Here is a 17,912-nt window from a genome sequence, read left to right as displayed (position 1 = left end):
TGTTAGTCTCATTACTAGTGGGTCAGGATGTTTTTAGTTAAAAAAGGAGGTGTTAGGCCAGGTGCAGTGGCTCACGCCTGTAACCCCAGCACTTTGGGAGGCCAAGGTGGACGTATCATTTGAGGTCAGGAGTTCAAGACTAGCCTGGCCAACATGGTGAGACCCCGTCTCTACTAAAACTACAAAAATGAGCTGGGTGTGGTGGCATGCGCCTGTAATCCCAGCTACTCTGCGCAGGAGAATCGCTTGAACCCAGGAGGCGGAAGTTGCAGTGAGCCGAGATCACACCACTGCAGTCCAGCCTGGGCAACAGAGTGAGACTCCATCTCAAAAAAAAAAAAAAAAAAGGCTTTTTTTTGTTTTTGTTTGTGAGATGGAGTCTCTGTTGCCCAGGCTAGAGTGCAGTGGTGCAATCTCGGCTCACTGCAACCCCCACCTCCCAGATCAAGGGATTCTCCTGCCTCAGCCTCTGGAGTACCTGGGATTACAGGCACGTGCCACCACATCCAGCTAATTTTTGTATTTTTAATAGAGACAGTGTTTCACCATGTTGACCAGGATGGTCTCCAACTCCTAGCCTCAAGTGATCCTCCCACCTCAGCCTCCCAAACTGCTGGGATTAAAATAAAGAACAATAGGCCGGGTGCGATGGCTCACGCCTATAATCCCAGCACTTTGGAAGGCCGAGGTGATCGGATCACTTGAGGCCAGGAGTTCGAGACCAGCTTGGCCAACATGGTGAAACCCCGTCTCTACTAAAAATACAAAAAATTAGCCAGGTGTGGTGGTGGTCACCTGTAATCCCAGCTACTCGGGAGGCTGAGGCAGGAGAATGACATGAACCCAGGAGGCGGAGCTTGTAGCGAGCCGAGATTGTGCCACTGCACTCCAGCCTGGGTGATAGAGCAAGACTCTGTCTGAAAAAAAAAAAAAGAGAAGGGTGGCTTACCCCTGTAATCTTAGCACTTTGGGAGGCTAGGCCCAGAATTGCTTCCCTGCAATTCGTAGGGAAGATGCTTTCTTATTATCTCTTACACCAAACCAGCATCAGTGAGAACAGCGACAGCAGTCAATAAAGAATGCCATGTCCCCAGGCCTCAGGTGGAATGTCACCTGACCTCCGGAACATAGCAGCCCCTCAGCACCTGATCATGCAGTCTCTACCTGTCTCAGGGAGAGGCCGGAACCCTAGATAGCTTATCTCCTATGTTCCAACAAGTTGAGCAGGTGGACAATCAGAAGGCATAGAAGGGTGTGGAGCAATTCAGGGGCCAGCAAATAGACCCAGGTCTTGAAAAGGAGATGGCTAAGTAAGCACTCGATGACATGTTGGAAGGAATGCATCTTCCCATAAAGACTCTCCCTGGAGTTTCACAAACCAAATAAGGGTGGCGGTGGTGGGGAAGTGGTGAGCCTGTGCTCAAGCCCCTTACCCCGGGGGTCTCCTGGAGTGGTGAGCCGAGCTGGTATTGTGCCTTCTCTGTTCCTCCCAGCCTAGAGGAGCCACTTACTAGTGCCGTTTGGTGAAGGTGTCCAAGGACTCATGGGAGTAACCACTGTATCACTTGGGCTTAAGAAGGTGCTTTTGTTCTTGTGGCCACATAGGGGATGGCACAACGACTGAATACACCGCTGACCAGGGGCGATATCTGCAAGCCCACAGAATTGTCTACGAAGAGACAAACTATTTTCAAAAATATTTAGAGATTTATTCCAAGCCAAATATGAGTGACCATTGCCCCTGACACAGCCCTCAGGAGGTCCAAGAACATGTGTCCAGGGTGGTCAGGGTGCAGCTTGGTTTTATACATTTTAGGGAGACATGAGACTTCAATCAAGTATGTTTAAAAAATACATTGGTTCGGTCCAAAAAGGTGGGACAACTCGAAGGTGGGGGGCGCTTCCGGTTTATAGGTAGATTTACAAATTTTCTTGTTGACAATTGGTTGAGTTTATCTAAAACCCTGGAATCAACAGAAAGGAAATGTCTGGGTTAAGATAAGGGATTATGGGGACCAAAGGTCCCAGGCTTCAGAGAATAGATGGTAAATGATTCTTATCAGTAAGGTCTGTGTTGATGTTAATGCCAGCGGGTATAATGAAGCACTTCCCGTTCCTGGCCGGAACCAGTCTCTGAGGTTACATTTTAAGAGCGCCCTGGCCAAGGAGAAAGTCCATTCAGATGGTTGCGGGGTGGGACTTGGAATTGTATTTTTGGTTGACAGAGTTAATTCCATGCCCAGCTTCTTGAGCCTCAGAGAGAAGACAGCTTCAACCCAGAGCCTTCTCCAGAAGAAAGAACCTGACTGGCAGTCAGCTTGCTTTCTTCTGTTCCTACTCCCAGAGCTATGGCTATGTTTTCTCCATTCCTTTTTTTTTTTTTTTTTTAGACAGAGTCTTGCTCTATCGCCCAGGCAGGAGGTGCAATGGCGCCATCTTGGCTCACCGCAACCTCCACCTCTTGAGTTCAAGTGATTCTGTTGCCTCAGCCTCTCGAGTAGCTCAGACTACAGGCACACACCACCACGCCTGGATAATATTTTGTATTTTTAGTAGAGATGGGTTTTCACCATGTTGGTCAGGCTGGTCTCAAACTCCTGACCTTAAGTAATCCACCCGCCTCAGCCTCTCAAAGTGCTGGGATTACAGGCATGAGCCACCGCGTGCGGCCTCCATTCCTTCTCCTACGGGGGCTGCTTCTGTATTTCTGTGCGTCTTCTCAGAGTGCTGGCTCTTCTCACTAAAGCTTGCACCTGACGACACCGCCAGCTTCCCCGGTTTCTTGCCAGATGAAGGCTCCATCTGCCGGTCTTACTGTGGACGGCTGCCAAATGCCCGGGGGCTCCCTGATCACTGCCAGCTCAGCCTTCTCTCGGAGAGGCCTTTCCAGCCTCTTGCTGAAACTTGCTTTCAGGAGACCATCTCAGTAGAAAATGCACAGTGGTGAAGGAAGTCCTGTAGTTGGGGAGGGTGTGGGGGGCGGGGGCACAACCAATCTGGTTAATGCAGAGCAGCATTTGTCATATCCACTTTCTCACTTTATCCAAATTGCTTCAGGACATTTTTGCCACTGGGGCACGGTGATTCGTCCAACCATTTCCTTCTCGCCTTCTTATCTCCCGCCTTGGCTAAGGGGCCTAAAGTACTGTGACACATTATACTAAGGTCAGGAGATTTGTTTTCTTCTTTCATGCCCTACCAACCACTTGGTCACGGCTCTCAAAAGCCGAAACTCAATCATGAGAAGTTTGTGCACTAAAATCCAAAAATGACAATCCCGAAAAGGTCCCATCTCCACAGGAAGGACTTTCTGGTTCTGCTAATACATAGATTTGCTTTCAGACCTCCAGCAAAGGTTTTCCTCAATCTGAGTACAACAAAAAGTAATTTTACAGGATGATTTTTTTCCTTGCAGAGACAAGGTCTTGCTCTGTCACAGGCTGGAATGCAGTGACACCATCACAGCTCACTGTAACTTCGAATTCCTGGGCTCAAGTGGTCCTCCCACCTCAGTCTCCACAGTAGCCGTGGTGTGCACCACCACACCTGGCTTGTTCTTTTATTTTGTGTAGAGACAGGGTCTCACTATGTTGCCCATGCTGGCCTCAAGAGATCCTCCCACTTCAGCCTCCCAGAGTGCTGGAATTATAGGCATGATGTATTTTTAAAACTTTAAAACATCTACAGGATTTATTTTTAAAACATCTAGGTTTTGTCTGCTTTTTTTTTTCTTTTTCTTTTTTTTTTTTTTTGAGACGGAGTCTGGCTCTGTCGCCAGGCTGGAGTGCAGTGGCAAGACCCCGGCTCACTGCAACCCCCGCCTCCCAGGTTCAAGAGATTCTCCTGCCTCAGCCTCCCAAGTAGCTGAGACTACAGGCGTGCACCACCACACCCAGCTAATTTTTGTATTTTTAGTAGAGACGGGGTTCCACCATGTTGGCCAGGATGGTCTCGATCTCTTGACCTCGTGATCCGCCTTCCTCGGCCTCCCAAAGTGCTGGGATTACAGGCATGAGCCACCGTGCCTGGCTCACTGCAGCCTCCGCCTCCCGGGTTCAAGCAATTCTCCTGCCTCAGCCTCCCAAGTAGCTAGGACTACAGGCATGTGCCACCACACCTGGCTAATTTTTGTATTTTTAGTAGAGACTCTTTTGCCATGTTAGTCAGGCTGGTCTCGAGCTCCTGACCTCAAGCAATCCGCCCACCTCAGCCTCCCAAAGTACTGGGATTACAGGAGTGAGCCACCGTGCCTGGCCATGTCTGCTTTTTGTGACAGGTCACTGGAGTAGCGACAAGGCCATTTTGACGATAGAACAGTGGTGGCTCTTCTGCATGAAAGACTCTGGCCCATCTTACGATCAGCTAAATAACACTTTCCTCAAGTATTACCAAAATTTAGTTTATAAGTCATGACTAAGAGTGGAAGAAGGGGCTGGGCATGTTGGCATGCACCTGTAATCCCAGCTACTTGGGAGGCTGAGGCAAGAGAATAGCTTGAACCTGGGAGGTGGAGGTTGCAGTGAGCCGATTTCGTGCCACTGTTCTCCCACATGGGCAAAAGAGGGAGACTTCATCTCAAAAAAAAAGAAAAAGAAAAAAAAGGAGTGGAAGGACACAAGAATGACATACTTTTATTTCAATAAATGCTTTTGGAAATGATTTTTAAGAACAAAAACTAGACACCTCCTGAAAGTCGGATTAAAGGTTGTGCAGGCCGGGTGCAGTGGCTCAGGCCTGTAATCCCAGCACTTCGGGATGCTGATCGGGGCAGATCACTTGAGGTCGGGAGTTTGAGACCCGCCTGACCAATGTGATGAAACCCCATCTCTACTAAAAATACAAAAATTAGCAGGGCGTGGTGACGGGCACCTGTAATCCCAGCTACTCGGGAGGCTGAGGCAGGAGAACCGCTTGAACCCAGGAGGCAGAGATTGCAGTGAGCTGAGATCCCGCCCTTGCACTCCAGCCTGGGCAACAAGAGCGAAACTCCGTCTCAAAAAAAAAAAAAAAAGGCGTGCAAAGATGCCTATGATGAACTGCATTTTCCTCGGAGCAGTTGGTATTCCCCCCTCCTCTCACCCTCTTTGACCAGACGGGCATTTGGGGAATGGGGGAAGGGGACACAGCACGGCGGGGGTTCCTTGCTCCCTTCGCCAGGGTGGTTGACTCGCACCCTGCTGCAGGCCGGAGAAGGCAGCCGCTTGGAAACCCCGGGCTTCAGTCCTCAGCCAGGTCTCTGGATGTAGACCCCCGGAGTCTGTCTTCTGAGACCAACAAGGCTTGTCAATGGGCAACACAGGCTCCAGGACTTCCGGAAACAGTTTCTCAAGAAACATTTCTGAAACTGCTTGGTTAAGGATGACTCCCGCAAGGGCGGCTGTCACCTGCCTGCTGTGCCCGCACCGGGAGACTTGTCTATACATAAACTGTGCAGGTTAAAGACAGGCCAGGCCAAAGAAATAAGCTTGCAGAGGAGAGAGGGTTTTCACCTATTTCCTTCCCTACCCCAATCTCTGAAAGTTTTCGCAGGGCCTGGAGGGCCCAGCATGAGCAACATCCTGGGCTGGGGCTTGGCCAGGGAGGCAGGTGCCTGCCAGGGCAGGCAGGGACCACTCCCTGTCATCGTAACAAAAGATGACACAGAAGCAGATGGGAAAAAAGTCTGGGGAGAAACAACATGGGCAGAAAACCACAGAAATGTAAGTTTACAACACCCCTATGTTATCAGCCAGGGAGCCATGGAGGTGCTGCAGGGCAGCAGCCCGCCAGCAGGACGCCAGGTTTCTCCTTCCAGGTGCTTGCTGAGGGAGGGGCTGGTGGTTCAGCTGAGGGGATGAGAAAACCAGCAGCAGCTGCAGCAGTTGGTAAAACGGGCACACCGAGCGCGGTGGCTCACACCTGTCATCCCAACACTTTGGGAGGCCGAGGCAGGTGGATCACAAGGTCAGGAGATCGAGACTATCCTGGCCAACGTGGTGAAACCTCGTCTGTACAAAAAATACAAAAATTAGCTGGGCGTGGTGACGTGTGCCTGTAATCCCAGCTACTCAGGAGGCTGAGGCAGGAGAATCGCTTGAACCAGGGAGTCGGAGGTTGCAGTGAGCCGGGCACGGTGGCTCACATCTAATCCCAGCACTTTGGGAGGCCCAGGCAGGTGGATCACCTGAGGTCAGTAATTCGAGACCAGCCTGACCAACATGGTAAAACCCCCATCTCTACTAAAAATACAAAATTAGCTGGGAGTGGTGGCACGAGCCTGTAATCCCAGCTACTCTGGAGGCTGAGGCAGGAGAATCCCTTGAACCTGGGAGGTGGAGGTTGCAGGGAGCCAAGATCACGCCATTGCACTCCCACCTGGGCTACAAGAGCGAAACAAAAAAAAAAAAAAGAAAAAAGAAAAAAGAAAGAGGCTGGGCGCGGTGGCTCATGCCTGTAATCCCAGCACTTTGGGAGGCCCAGGCAGGCGGATCACGAGGTCAGGAGATCGAGACCATCCTGGCTCACACGGTGAAACCCCATCTCTACTAAAAATACAAAAAATTAGCCAGGCATGGTTGCAGGTGCCTGTAGTCCCAGCTACTAGGGAGGCTAAGGCAGGAGAATGGCCTGAACCTGTGAGGCGGAGCTTGCAGTGAGCGGAGATCACACCACTGCACCCCAGCCTGGGCGACAGAGCGAGACTCCATCTCAAGAAAAAATAATAATAAAATAAAATAAAGAAAGAAAGTACTACTGGGTATCAACCAATGGACTGACAAGCAAGTCTCCTCATCTGAATTTAGATGAGCTGTCATTTGAGTAATTTTAATTGACATCTCTTTATATATGATATAAATCATATATTCCAGATCCCATAAAGTACTTCCCATGCATAATCCCATAGCATAGCAAAATTTTAATTTTTCTATAGGACTTTGTCATGTTTAATAAACAGTATTAGAACACACTCTGCAGTTGACAGTCTGTTAACTACAGATTTTCTTTAATTTTTTTTTTTTTAAGAAGAGTCTCACTCCGTCACCCAGGCTAGAGTGCAGTCGCGCAATCTCGGCTTACTGCAACCTCCACCTCCCGGGTTCAAGCAGTTCTCTGCCTCAGCCTCCCGAGTAGCTGGGGTCACAGGCGCCTGCCACCATGCACCGGCTAATTTTTGTATTTTTAGTAGAGATGGGCTTTCACCATCTTGGCCAGGCTGGTCTTGAACTCCTGACCTCGTGATCCACCCAGCTCGACCTCCCAAAGTGCTGGGATTACAGACATGAGTCACCTTGCCTGGCCTAATTTGTTGTTGTTGTTGCTGTTTTTCGTTTGGTTTTGAGATGAAGTCTCACTCTGTCACCCAGGCTGGAGTGCAGTGGTGCGATCTTGGCTCACTACAACCTCCGTCCGCCTCCCGGGTTCAAGTGATTCTCCCGCCTCAGCGTCCTGAGTAGCTGGGATTACAGGCACGTGCCACCACACCCGGCTAAGTTTTGTATTTTTAGTAGAGAGGGGGTTTCACCATGTTGGTCAGGCTGGTCTCAAACTCCTGACCTCGTGATCTGCCTGCCTCGGCTTCCCAAAGTGCTGGGATTACAGGCATGAGCCATGGCACCTGGCCTTAATTTTATCTTTTGTTTCAAGAATTATTATTTTTTGTTGTGTTTTTTGTTTTTTTGTTGTGTGTTTTGTTGTTGTTGTTGTTTGAGACAGAGTCTTGCTCTGTGGCCCAGGCTGGAGTTCAGTGGTGCGATCTCAGCTCACTGCAACCTCCACCTCCTTGAGCTCAAGTGATCCTCCTGCCTTAGCTTCCCAAGTATCTGGGACCACAGACGTGCGCCACCACACCTGACTAATTTTCTTGTATTTTTGGTATAGACGGGGTTTTGCCATGTGACTCAGGCAACTCCTGGGCTCAAGTGATTGGTCTGCCTTAGCCTCCCAATGTATAGGGATTACAGGTATGAACCACCGCACCTAGTTACATAAATGTTTAAATGAAGCGAGACAACACCGTCAGTAGGTGAAAGTAGGGGTGTACTTGGCATACCTGGTCTTCCTGCCTCCTATGAGGCTGTGTGTGTGTGTGTGTGTGTGTATATATATGTGTGTACCTCCCCCCATACCTTATGTATTGGGTTTTGTGAATGGCTCTAGACCTTTATGGCCAGAACTCTTGATTGGAAGAGGAGGGAGAAAAGGTCATCACTGCTTGCAGCTCCAGGCATAATAAGCCGCCATCCACCCACCTCAGGAATTCACCTCCAGCTTAACTTTCAGTGTGACAGAAACAAGTGAAAAATCTCTGAGATGAGAAATTATCTGAAAACACGGAACACTCATTCCATGGCATAGAAGGAGGTGTTGTCCAACTTTAAAAAATAAAGAAATTCAGCCAGGTGCGGTGGCCCATGCCTGTAATTCAGCATTTTGGGAGGCCGAGGTAGTCAGATCACCTGAGGTCAGGAGATTGAGACTAGCCTGGCCAACATGGTGAAACCCCATCTCTACTGAAAATACCAAAAAAAAAAAAAAAAAAAAAAAGCCGGGCATGGTGGCGGCACCTGTAATCCCAGCTACTCAGGAGGCTAAAGCAGGAGAATTGCTTGAACCCGGGATGGGGAGGTTACAGTGAGCCGAGATCGCACCAGTGCACTCCAGCCTGGGCGACAAGAGCAAAACTCCATCTCAAAAAAATAAAATAAAAATTCTCTGGAAAATAACATGATCAGGATCTTGTTTCTTATGGACTTTCATCTGTGTAAAATTCAGGGCCTTGTACCTGATATGTAAGTTGTCAGTGTTGAATGAATGAATGAGTGAATGAGTGAACAACAAACTATTTCAAGGTATATTGACCTTTTGGTTAATTTCAATTAACCGAACAGTGCTCACACTTTCAGTGCAGATGACCCAGGCAAGTTTGAAAAATTGGCCTCTTACGAGCCTCTGTCAAGAGAGAACAAGATGGAGAAAAGAGTTCAAAGTCGCAAAGTGTGGTCTTGCCTTACCTCAGAAGTCGTGGGACGGTAGGAACAATAAAATAAGTTAATCCAAGGGGAAAATGGACTCTTGGGAAGAAGGCCGGGCCCCAGGGTCTCAGCCAGCTCCTCCCGTGGATCCTGGGGACCGAATTCCTCATCCTTTGTAGCACACAAACAATAACCCAACTGCTTTTCCCACCAGCCCAGGTCCCCACACGCTGCACCCTTTCTCTCCCCACCAGCAAGGTAAACTGTTTTCTACAAGCCAGAAAAAGACCATAGAGATATGCGAGCTACTTATCTTCCATAAGTCCCAAGCTGTGGTTCAAAGACCAAAACAGCTGCTTCCTCTGCCACCCCACCCAGTGGCCACCAGCCAGCTGGCTGCCTGCTGCCATTAACAAGCGCGTTCTAACCAGCAGCCACTGGATTTTTCCATAGAGTGTGGGCAGCTGTTAAGAGAACACTTGCCCAGAGAAGGCACTGGGCATGGCAGGGAATGAGCTTTTAACCTCTTTGGTCCCAGAAATCTGGAATATACAGTAAAAAACAGATGACTAAGAACTAGATCCAGAAGTGCTTAATGGTTCCAGCCGCTTTCTGTGTGAATGTGTCTGTAATGTCTTCCCTGAAGCTCGTGCAGTAGAGAGGGGGACTGTCCCAAGGTCACACAGAGATTGAATCAGTCGCACAGAGCAGGTACCTCAACTCTGGAGTTCCAGCCCAAGGGCTTTTCCTGCCAGCCAGTATGTCCAGGGCGAAGAAAGCCCTCATATGCCAGAGGGCCCCACACTAGGTTTCAGGTCGTCCCTCACGTAATGGGTCCTGAGGGGCTGACAAGCATTTCCCCCATCCCCATTCTTGTGTTCAATAGCAGCATTTGAGAGCCCTGGTGTTTTCTTTTACTTTTTTTTTTGTTGTTGTTGTTGTTGAAACTGGTCTTGCTCTGTCACCCTGGCTGGAGTGCAGTGGCGCAGCTCAGCTCACTGCAACCTCCGCCACCCGGGTTCAAGTGATTCTCCTGCCTCAGACTCCCGAGTAGCTGGGACTACAGGCGCCCAACACCATGCCTGGCTAATTTTTTGTATTTTTAGTAGAGACGGGGTTTCATCGTGTTAGCCAGGATGGTCTCGATCTCCTGACCTCATGATCTGCCCACCTCAGCCTCCCAAAGTGGCTGGGATCACAGACGTGAGCCACTGCACCTGGCCGAGAGCCCTGGTTTAAAAGGTAAGTGGAGGCCAGGCCCGGTGGTTCACCCCTGTAATCCTAGCACTTTTGAGAGGCCGAGGCGGGTGGATCATGAGGTCAGGAGTTCGAAACCAGTCTGGCCAAGATGGTGAAACCCTGTATCTACTAAAGATACAAAAATTAGCCAGGTGTGGTGGCAGATGCCTGTAATCCCAGTTACTTGGGAGGCTGAGACAGGAGAATAGCTTGAACCCAGGAGGTGGAGGTTGCAGTGAGCCGAGGTTGCTGTACCCTAGCCTGGGCGACAGAGTAAGACTCCGTCTCAAAAACAAAAAAAAAAGGCCTCCTGTACGGTGCCCAGAGTGTTTCCCTCTTATTCTCTGCACCCATAGGTGTATTCATAGGCCAGCGGTGCACCTCTTTTGGGATGAAAGGATGAAGAATTCGGTCTCTAGAATCCATGGGCTGGAGCTGTTAAGGTTCTATACTCCTTCCTCTCCCCAAGAGTCCGTTTTCCCCCCTTGGATTGGCTTATTTTATTGCTACTTCTTTGGGGATAAAACTCTTTTGACTGTTAGCCTGTGAGTGAATTAACTCATCTTTGAGCAAGATGCGTTTCTCTTCTCCCCAGGGAAGTGTCACAAGCCCTGAGGAAGTCTCCAAGCTGGCTGGGGCTCCTGATGAAGGTGCTGGTAGGAGCTCAGGGGATGTGTCTGGGCTAATGAGGGCTCTGTGGCTGGACACAGTGCAAAACATGGGTTCCCCCAAATTTATTTATTTATTCATTCATTCATTCATTCATTCATTCATTCATTCATTCAGAGACAGGGTCTCCCTCTGTTGCCCAGGCTGGAGTGCAGTGGCACAATCATAGCTCACCACAGCTTTGACCTCCTGGGCTCAAGGCATACCCCTGCCTCAGCCTCTTGAGTAGCTGGAACTGTAGGTGTACACCACCATGCCCAGCTAATTTGTAAAATTTCTTGTAGAGATGTGGGCTATGTTGCCCAGGCTGGTCTCAAACTCTTGGCCTCAAGTGATGCTCCCTCCTCGGCCTCCACAAAAGTGTTAGGATTACAGGTATGAGCCACCACACCTGCCCAGGCTGGAGTGCAGTGGCACAATCTCGGCTCACTGTAACCTCCACCTCCTGGGTTCAAGTGATTCTCCTGCCTCAGCCTCCCGGGTAACTGGGATTACAGGCATGTGCCACCATGCCCAACTCATTTTTGTATTTTTAATAGAGACAGGGTTTCACCATTTTGGCCAGGCTGGTCTCAAACTTCTGACCTCAGGTGATCCACCCGTCTCGGCCTCCCAAAGTGCTGGGATTATAGGTGTGAGCCACCCCACCCGGCCATATCTTTGTTTCTTGCAACACACTTATACACATCACAATATTCTTTTCTTTTCTTTTGCGATGGAGTCTCGCTCTGTTGCCCAGGCTGGAGTGTAGTGGTGCGATCTCGGCTCACTGCAAGCTCCGCTTCCCGGGTTCACGCCATTCTCCTGCCTCAGCCTCCCGAGTAGCTGGGACTACAGGCGCCTGCAACCACACCCGGCTAATTTTTTGTATTTTTAGTAGAGACGGGGTTTCACCATGTTAGCCAGGATGGTCTCAATCTTCTGACCTCTTGATCTGCCCGCCTGGGCCTCCCAAAGTGCTGAGATTACAGGTGTGAGCCACAGCACCTTGCCCTGGGTATTTTCATTTTTATTTATTTTATTTATTTATTTTTTGAGATGGAGTCTCACCCTGTCGCCCAGGCTGGAGTGCAGTAGTGCAATCTTGGCTCACTGCAATCTCTACCTCCCCGGGTTTAAATGATTCTCCTGCCTCAGCCTCCCAAGTAGCTGAGATTACAGGCGCCCGCCACCACGCCCAGCTAATTTTTGTATTTTTAGTAGAGACAGGGTTTTACCATGTTGGCCAGGCTGGTTTAGAACTCCTGACCTTGTGATCCACCTGCCTCAGCCTCCCAAAGTGCTAGGATTACAGGCATGAGCCACCGCGCCCGGGCCTTTGGGTATTTTTAAAGAGTAAAGTGCCCTGAAGACTGTGTGTGTAGGCAAGGGTCTTGCCCTCCCACTGGATGGCTCTGGATGTAAAGTCATGGAAACACAGCTCCTGCATGTCTTCTAAGAGGCTTCACGGTGTGGAGAGTGCAGAGTGCTGGCTGAGGGCTGGCCTGGCCCAGCTGGAGACTGAAGCATGCCAAACTGACTCCATCCCTTAGGAACCAAGAGGACAGCCACCACCCAGAGTACCAGGCAGAAGCAGCCTGGGCCTCGTGGTAGTTGCTAATCTGTAAGTTCGATGAAGGCAGGGATTATGTTTTGATCCCCAGCGTATCCCAGGCTCCTTGCACAGTGCCTAGCACACAGTGGTGCTCAATACACATTTTTTTTTTTTTTAAACTGAGTCTCACTCTGTCGCCCAGGCTGGAGTGCGAGGGCACGATCTCTACTCATTGCAACCTCCGCCTGCTGGGTTCAAATGATTCTCCTGTCTCAGCCTCCCGAGTAGCTGGGACTACAGGTGCCTGCCAGCACGCCCAGAAAACTTTTTTGTATTTTTAGTAGAGATGGGGGTTTCATCATGTTGGTCAGGCTGGTCTTGAACTCCTTGACCTCAGGTGATCCACCTGCTTTGGCCTCCCAAAGTGCTGGGATTACAGGCATAAGCCACAGCGCCCAGCCTCAATACACATTTTAAAGTGAATTTTGGTAGAATATATATATATTTTTTTGTTTTGTTTTGTTTTGAGACAGTCTCACTCTGTCATCCAGGCTGGAGTGCAGTGGTGTGATCTTGGCTCACTGCAACTTCCGCCTCCAGGGTTCAAGCAATCCTCCTGCCTCAGCCTCCCGAGTAGCTGGGACTACAGGTGCACGCCCCCACACCGGGCCAGTTTTTTTGTTTTTTCTATTTTCAGTAGAGATGAGGTTTTGCCATGTTGGCCAGGCTGGTCTTGAACTTCTGACCTCAAGTGAGCCACTCGCCTTGGCCTTTCAAAGTGTTGGGATTATAGGTGTGAGCCACTGCACCCGGCCTCAATATTTCTTTAAAGAGATGGGGTCTCACTGTGATCTCCCAGGAGTTCAAGCAATCCTCCTGCTTCAGCCTCCCAAGTAGCTGGGACTATAGGTGTGCCCTACCACACCCAGCCCTAAATTAATTTTTTAAATGAAATATCTCACTAAATGACATGACAGCAACTTTGCACAGATGAGGTGAGTTCCCTTCATCTCCAAGCCAGTGGTCCCCAGAACCTCACCCTATTCAGTTAGGAGCAAGAGGGTGCTGACAAGGACCCCATTAATAGGCCTGAACCATGCCATCCTCAGGAAACTGGACTCATGGTTGCAGGCCCCTGTCCTCCCACGGGACCACAGAAAATAGCAAAGGAAGTGAAAATGTCCCATCCAACCCGGGCTCTGAGACCACACCGAAAAAGCTTAGTGTCTGAAAGCCAGGGCCCAACACAGGGCACCTCTCTGCAGCCTCCGTGTTATTTCATAGCTGAAGAAATTCTATCCTAGGCCTTTCTTCTCTCAGATCCCTCTTCCTCCCTCCATACCCAGGCTCTGAATTCCAGGCATTACACCAACCACAATCATACACAAAAGGGCCTTGTGCTCTGATGTAGCCCTTGAAGCAACAGCAGCACCTGGAAGCCTGTTAGGAAGCAGAATCTCGGGCCCCACCCTGGACACTGCCCAATCAGAATCTGCATTTTAAACAGGAGCCCTTGATGGATCAGTTTGAGAAGTACTGGGTTGGAGTAGTAATCGTCACTGAGAAGATGACCATATCAGCATTCTATTTGCCTCCATAACAAATTATCACGAAATTGGTGGCTTAAAACAATATTCATAACCTCCCATTTCTGTAGGTCAGCGGTCTGGGCACAATGTAGCCCAGCTGGGTCCTCTATGCAGGGCCTCAGGGCTGGGCTCTTAAGGCTCTGGGGAAGATCTGGCTTCCAAGCTCACTGGCTGTTGGCAGAATGCACTTCCTTCCGCTTCCCATACAGCCACATTGAAAACAGCAAGCATGTGTCCAAACCCAGAGGCTTCAGGTCTCACTTCTGCTTCCAGCTCCCATGATCACACTGGGCCATCGGATAATCCAGGATAATCTCCCTATTTTAAGGTCAACCCACCAGTTACCTTAATTTCATCTGCAAAGCCCCTCTTGCCACGTGATAAGAGCATAACCATGGGCATGGCCCCAGAAGGTGAAGGTCATGGGGGTCGAAATTCTGCCTACCACAGTGACTTCATCAGCAACAGGTCCAGTTCGGGGTGAATCGCCTCTGAAGGGTGCTCTGAAGTGCTCCAACTGAAGTTTTGGCCATCTCCGCCGGCCACACCCCACTGGGTTCCTCCTCCCCAGCTCTGGCTGTTTCGTCCCCTCTAGCCATCGCCCACCGTCTGCACTGCTACACGGCCTCTCAGGACATCCCAGTTCCCTCCTGCCCCTGAGAGCTCTTATCTGAGGACACGCATCATTCCTCAGGAAACTCTCTTTCCACACCATCCCCAGCTGTTCTCAGCCACCCAGAAAAAAGGAACATAAACGCTAATGGGGAAAAACGTGGGGACACATCTCATTTCACCCCACACTCCCTCAGCTCAACCTGGGAATGTGACCTGCCGGGCAGCAAGACCAGAAGCAACACCACTCCGGTTCTCCTGAAGGCCAGTGGCGCAGCCCTTGGGTATTCTCAGGGTTCTCTTGCCCAGATAGGTGGCCAGCTAGCAGGAGTGCATACTCTTCCAAATATCAGCTAAAGTCAAATGACGGCTCAATCTTCTCCATCTACTAAATCAAATTGGTGCTAAGCTCAATGGCCAAGGATGCAAAGCTGGTTGTCTTTGGTCCCTTCCAAACTGTGGTCTGTGAATGAGCAGTGGTAGGTATTACCTTGGAATTGCTACATCTATGGAATCCCTCCTAGCGAACTGGAATCTGCATTTTAATGATACCCAGGTGATCTGAAAGCACATCCTGAAATCCTGAGGAAAACCCAAAGTCAGCAGCAGAAAGGCAGACTCCAGCTGTGTCCAGGCATCCTTTGTTCCGAGTCCAGTCCTTACCCGGCCCATACAGGCCCAGCTCCCAGCCACTCTTCCTCCTCCATCAAGCACCACCTATCTCTTGAGATCTTTCACAAAAATAAACTTTAGGGAAGGGTGGGACCTTTGGAATAATCTAGTCTTACCCCACCTCATGGCCTCTTGCATGTCAGTGCCATCACCATCATCACGCCACATGCTGTCTCAGAGCCTGTTCCCTCCTAGTTTAAGATCTTTGAGAAACCATGTCTTTTCATCTCTGTATCCTCAAAGTCTGGCTGATCCAGTCCAGTATATAGCAGGTCTGCTAAATTGTTGTTAAACTGCCTTAATTTTGATAGATGAAGCAAGCAGAGCCAGAAGTTGGGGAGATCAGCTAAGATCATGGGGCAGTCAGGGGCTGATCCACGTCCAAACTTCTGAACCAGGGAGGCATACAAGATGCTTTAGTGACTTACATGTGTGTGCTATTTTTATTTCTCTCCAACACCCACCCCATGTTGGATGCCATCTCAATTCTTCTTGTGTATTCTGAGAATGAGTCTTTTATCTAAGCTCATTAAAACAGAAATTCCATCCATATTTACTTCAAAAGACTCAAAAATACAATAGAATACTTAATATGAATTTCACAGGCACCAAAGTTTACAGCTGTTGAGGATGAGATCACACTGGCCCAACTAAAGTCATGTCACCTCTCTCACATTGTAGCATTCTTTTATCCTTGTTTTACACTCTTAAGAGATAGCATAAGGAAGAAAATCAAAACCCAGAAAAGGTTTGCTATAATTACTCCAATAATTTCCTTCAGTGAAAATCTCTTATCACTATGATTTTAGTGATAGAGGAACAAGCAGAGCTCTCACGTGGGGCTGAGTGCCTGCTACTAAAGGGCAGAGGCTGCCGCCAGGCCACCAAGGCCCATCTGGCCAGGCAAGGCCACCCAGAGCCCTCACGTTTACTCCAAAAGGCCATTCTTGAGCCAGCTGGGTTGGCTCCCACCCCTTCTGGCTTGCACCACCACAAAGAAAACCTCAAGAATATCTGCTTTGCCGTTTTTTTTTTTTTGGAGACGGAGTCTCGCTCGTGTCACCAGGGTGGAGCGCAGTGGCGTGATCTCGACTCACTGCAACCTCCGCCTTCTGGGTTCAAGCGATTCTCCTGCCTCAGCCTCCCAAGTAGCTGGGACTACAGGCATGCACCACTACGCCCAGCTAATTTTTGTATTTTTAGTAGAGACGGGATTCCACCATGTTGGCCAGGATGGTCTCGATCTCTTGACCTTGTGATCCGCCCGCCTCGGCCTCCCAAAGTGCTGGCATTACAGGCGTAAGCCACTGCGCCCGGCTGCTTTTTTTTTTTTAAAAAAAAAAAAAGGAGAAAAGTAACAATAAACAATAGCCTTAAGAAAAAACAAGAAGCAACACAGATCATATGGGAAGCACAACTTTCTCAGCCAAGTAGCCCAAATTATGATGAATAATCCTACCAAGAACACACCTAATACTGGAGGGGAAAGAATGCTTACACAAAACTGTTGTTTGCTTTGAAGCTTTGAATAAGTTCCAAGTTTTTATATTTCACAATTTATATACTTTATTACAGTCCACAGTCTGCTAAATAAAAGCAGTAACAAGATATTTCACAAACTATTGTACAAATTACGTCTTATGAATTTAATCTGATAAAAAATTAGGTGCATCGTCATACTGGCTAACCTAAAAATGCTATTTTATCTACAGCCTAAAATAAGAGACAGTTCCAACACTAAAAATTAATCCCGGTTTTTTTTTTTACATGTTTTACAAAAAAAAGTTTGTGCTCTTAATCAAAAAGATCCAGGCTAATTCAGCATGTAAAAAATAAATTTTACAAAGAACCCAAGATAATATTTTTCAAATACACTTTTATTTTCTTTTTTTCTTTCCTCACATACAGAACTTCTCCACATACCACATTTCTTGCAGCTATAAAGTCACTTGATGTTGGCCGGGTACCATTTTATCCCTAAAACTCTGTTGACATCAAAATATGACAGTTGTTATATCCATAAAATATTTACATAGCACGGCATATTAAGCTTTGGACACTTGGCAATTAAACCACATAAAAAGAGGACAAGACCCCCATCCTACATATTTGGAATCAGGTGTTCACCGGTCCCTATCTGGCGACTGTACACTGGTTCAAAGGGCAGCAGAGGCAACAGGCAGTTACTTCAGAGGACACTGAACACTATGATCTGGAAGCACGTTATGATGTAACCCAGTGTCATGTACCACACACCTTTCTCCAAGGTGGTCTCATAATTCTAGAATGGAAGGTCCAGCTGTTACAAAATGAAGACAGACAACACAACATTTACTCTGTGGAGATATCCTACTCATACTATGCACGTGCTGTGATTTTGAACATAACTCGTCCCAAAAACTTGTCACGATCATCCTGACTTTTTAGGTTGGCTGATCCATCAATCTTGCACTCAATTGTTACTTCTTTCCCAGTATTGTTAGGAGCAAAGCTGACCTGAACAGCAACCAATGGCTGTAGATACCCAACCTGGCAATAAAAGGAAAATATATTAATTCAAACTCTATGGAAACTTTACACTTTTCTCTACCAGGAATTGGCTTATTCTGTACATTTTCTTTTTGAGACTGTTGCCCAGGCTGCAGT

The 17,912-nt window shown here is 48.6% G+C and overlaps 1 protein-coding gene across 2 annotated transcripts in view; it reads right to left on the bottom strand.

The window, feature by feature from the left end:
* Positions 1-17,127: 17,127 nt before the first annotated feature.
* ATP1B3 (ATPase Na+/K+ transporting subunit beta 3) overlaps positions 17,128-17,912 on the bottom strand; it is a 44,964-nt gene continuing 44,179 nt past the window's right edge. For both annotated transcript variants that reach the window (XM_054480220.2, XM_054480219.2), the window contains one exon: positions 17,128-17,795. In XM_054480220.2, coding sequence (XP_054336195.1) covers positions 17,625-17,795 — 171 coding nt within the window. In that variant the 3' untranslated portion in view covers positions 17,128-17,624. The remainder of the gene's footprint in view (positions 17,796-17,912) is intronic.

Source organism: Pongo pygmaeus, chromosome 2 (genome assembly GCF_028885625.2).
Source record: "Pongo pygmaeus isolate AG05252 chromosome 2, NHGRI_mPonPyg2-v2.0_pri, whole genome shotgun sequence".
In the NCBI taxonomy this organism is placed as follows: Eukaryota; Metazoa; Chordata; class Mammalia; order Primates; family Hominidae; genus Pongo; species Pongo pygmaeus.
This window is presented reverse-complemented; position numbering and strand designations above follow the sequence as displayed.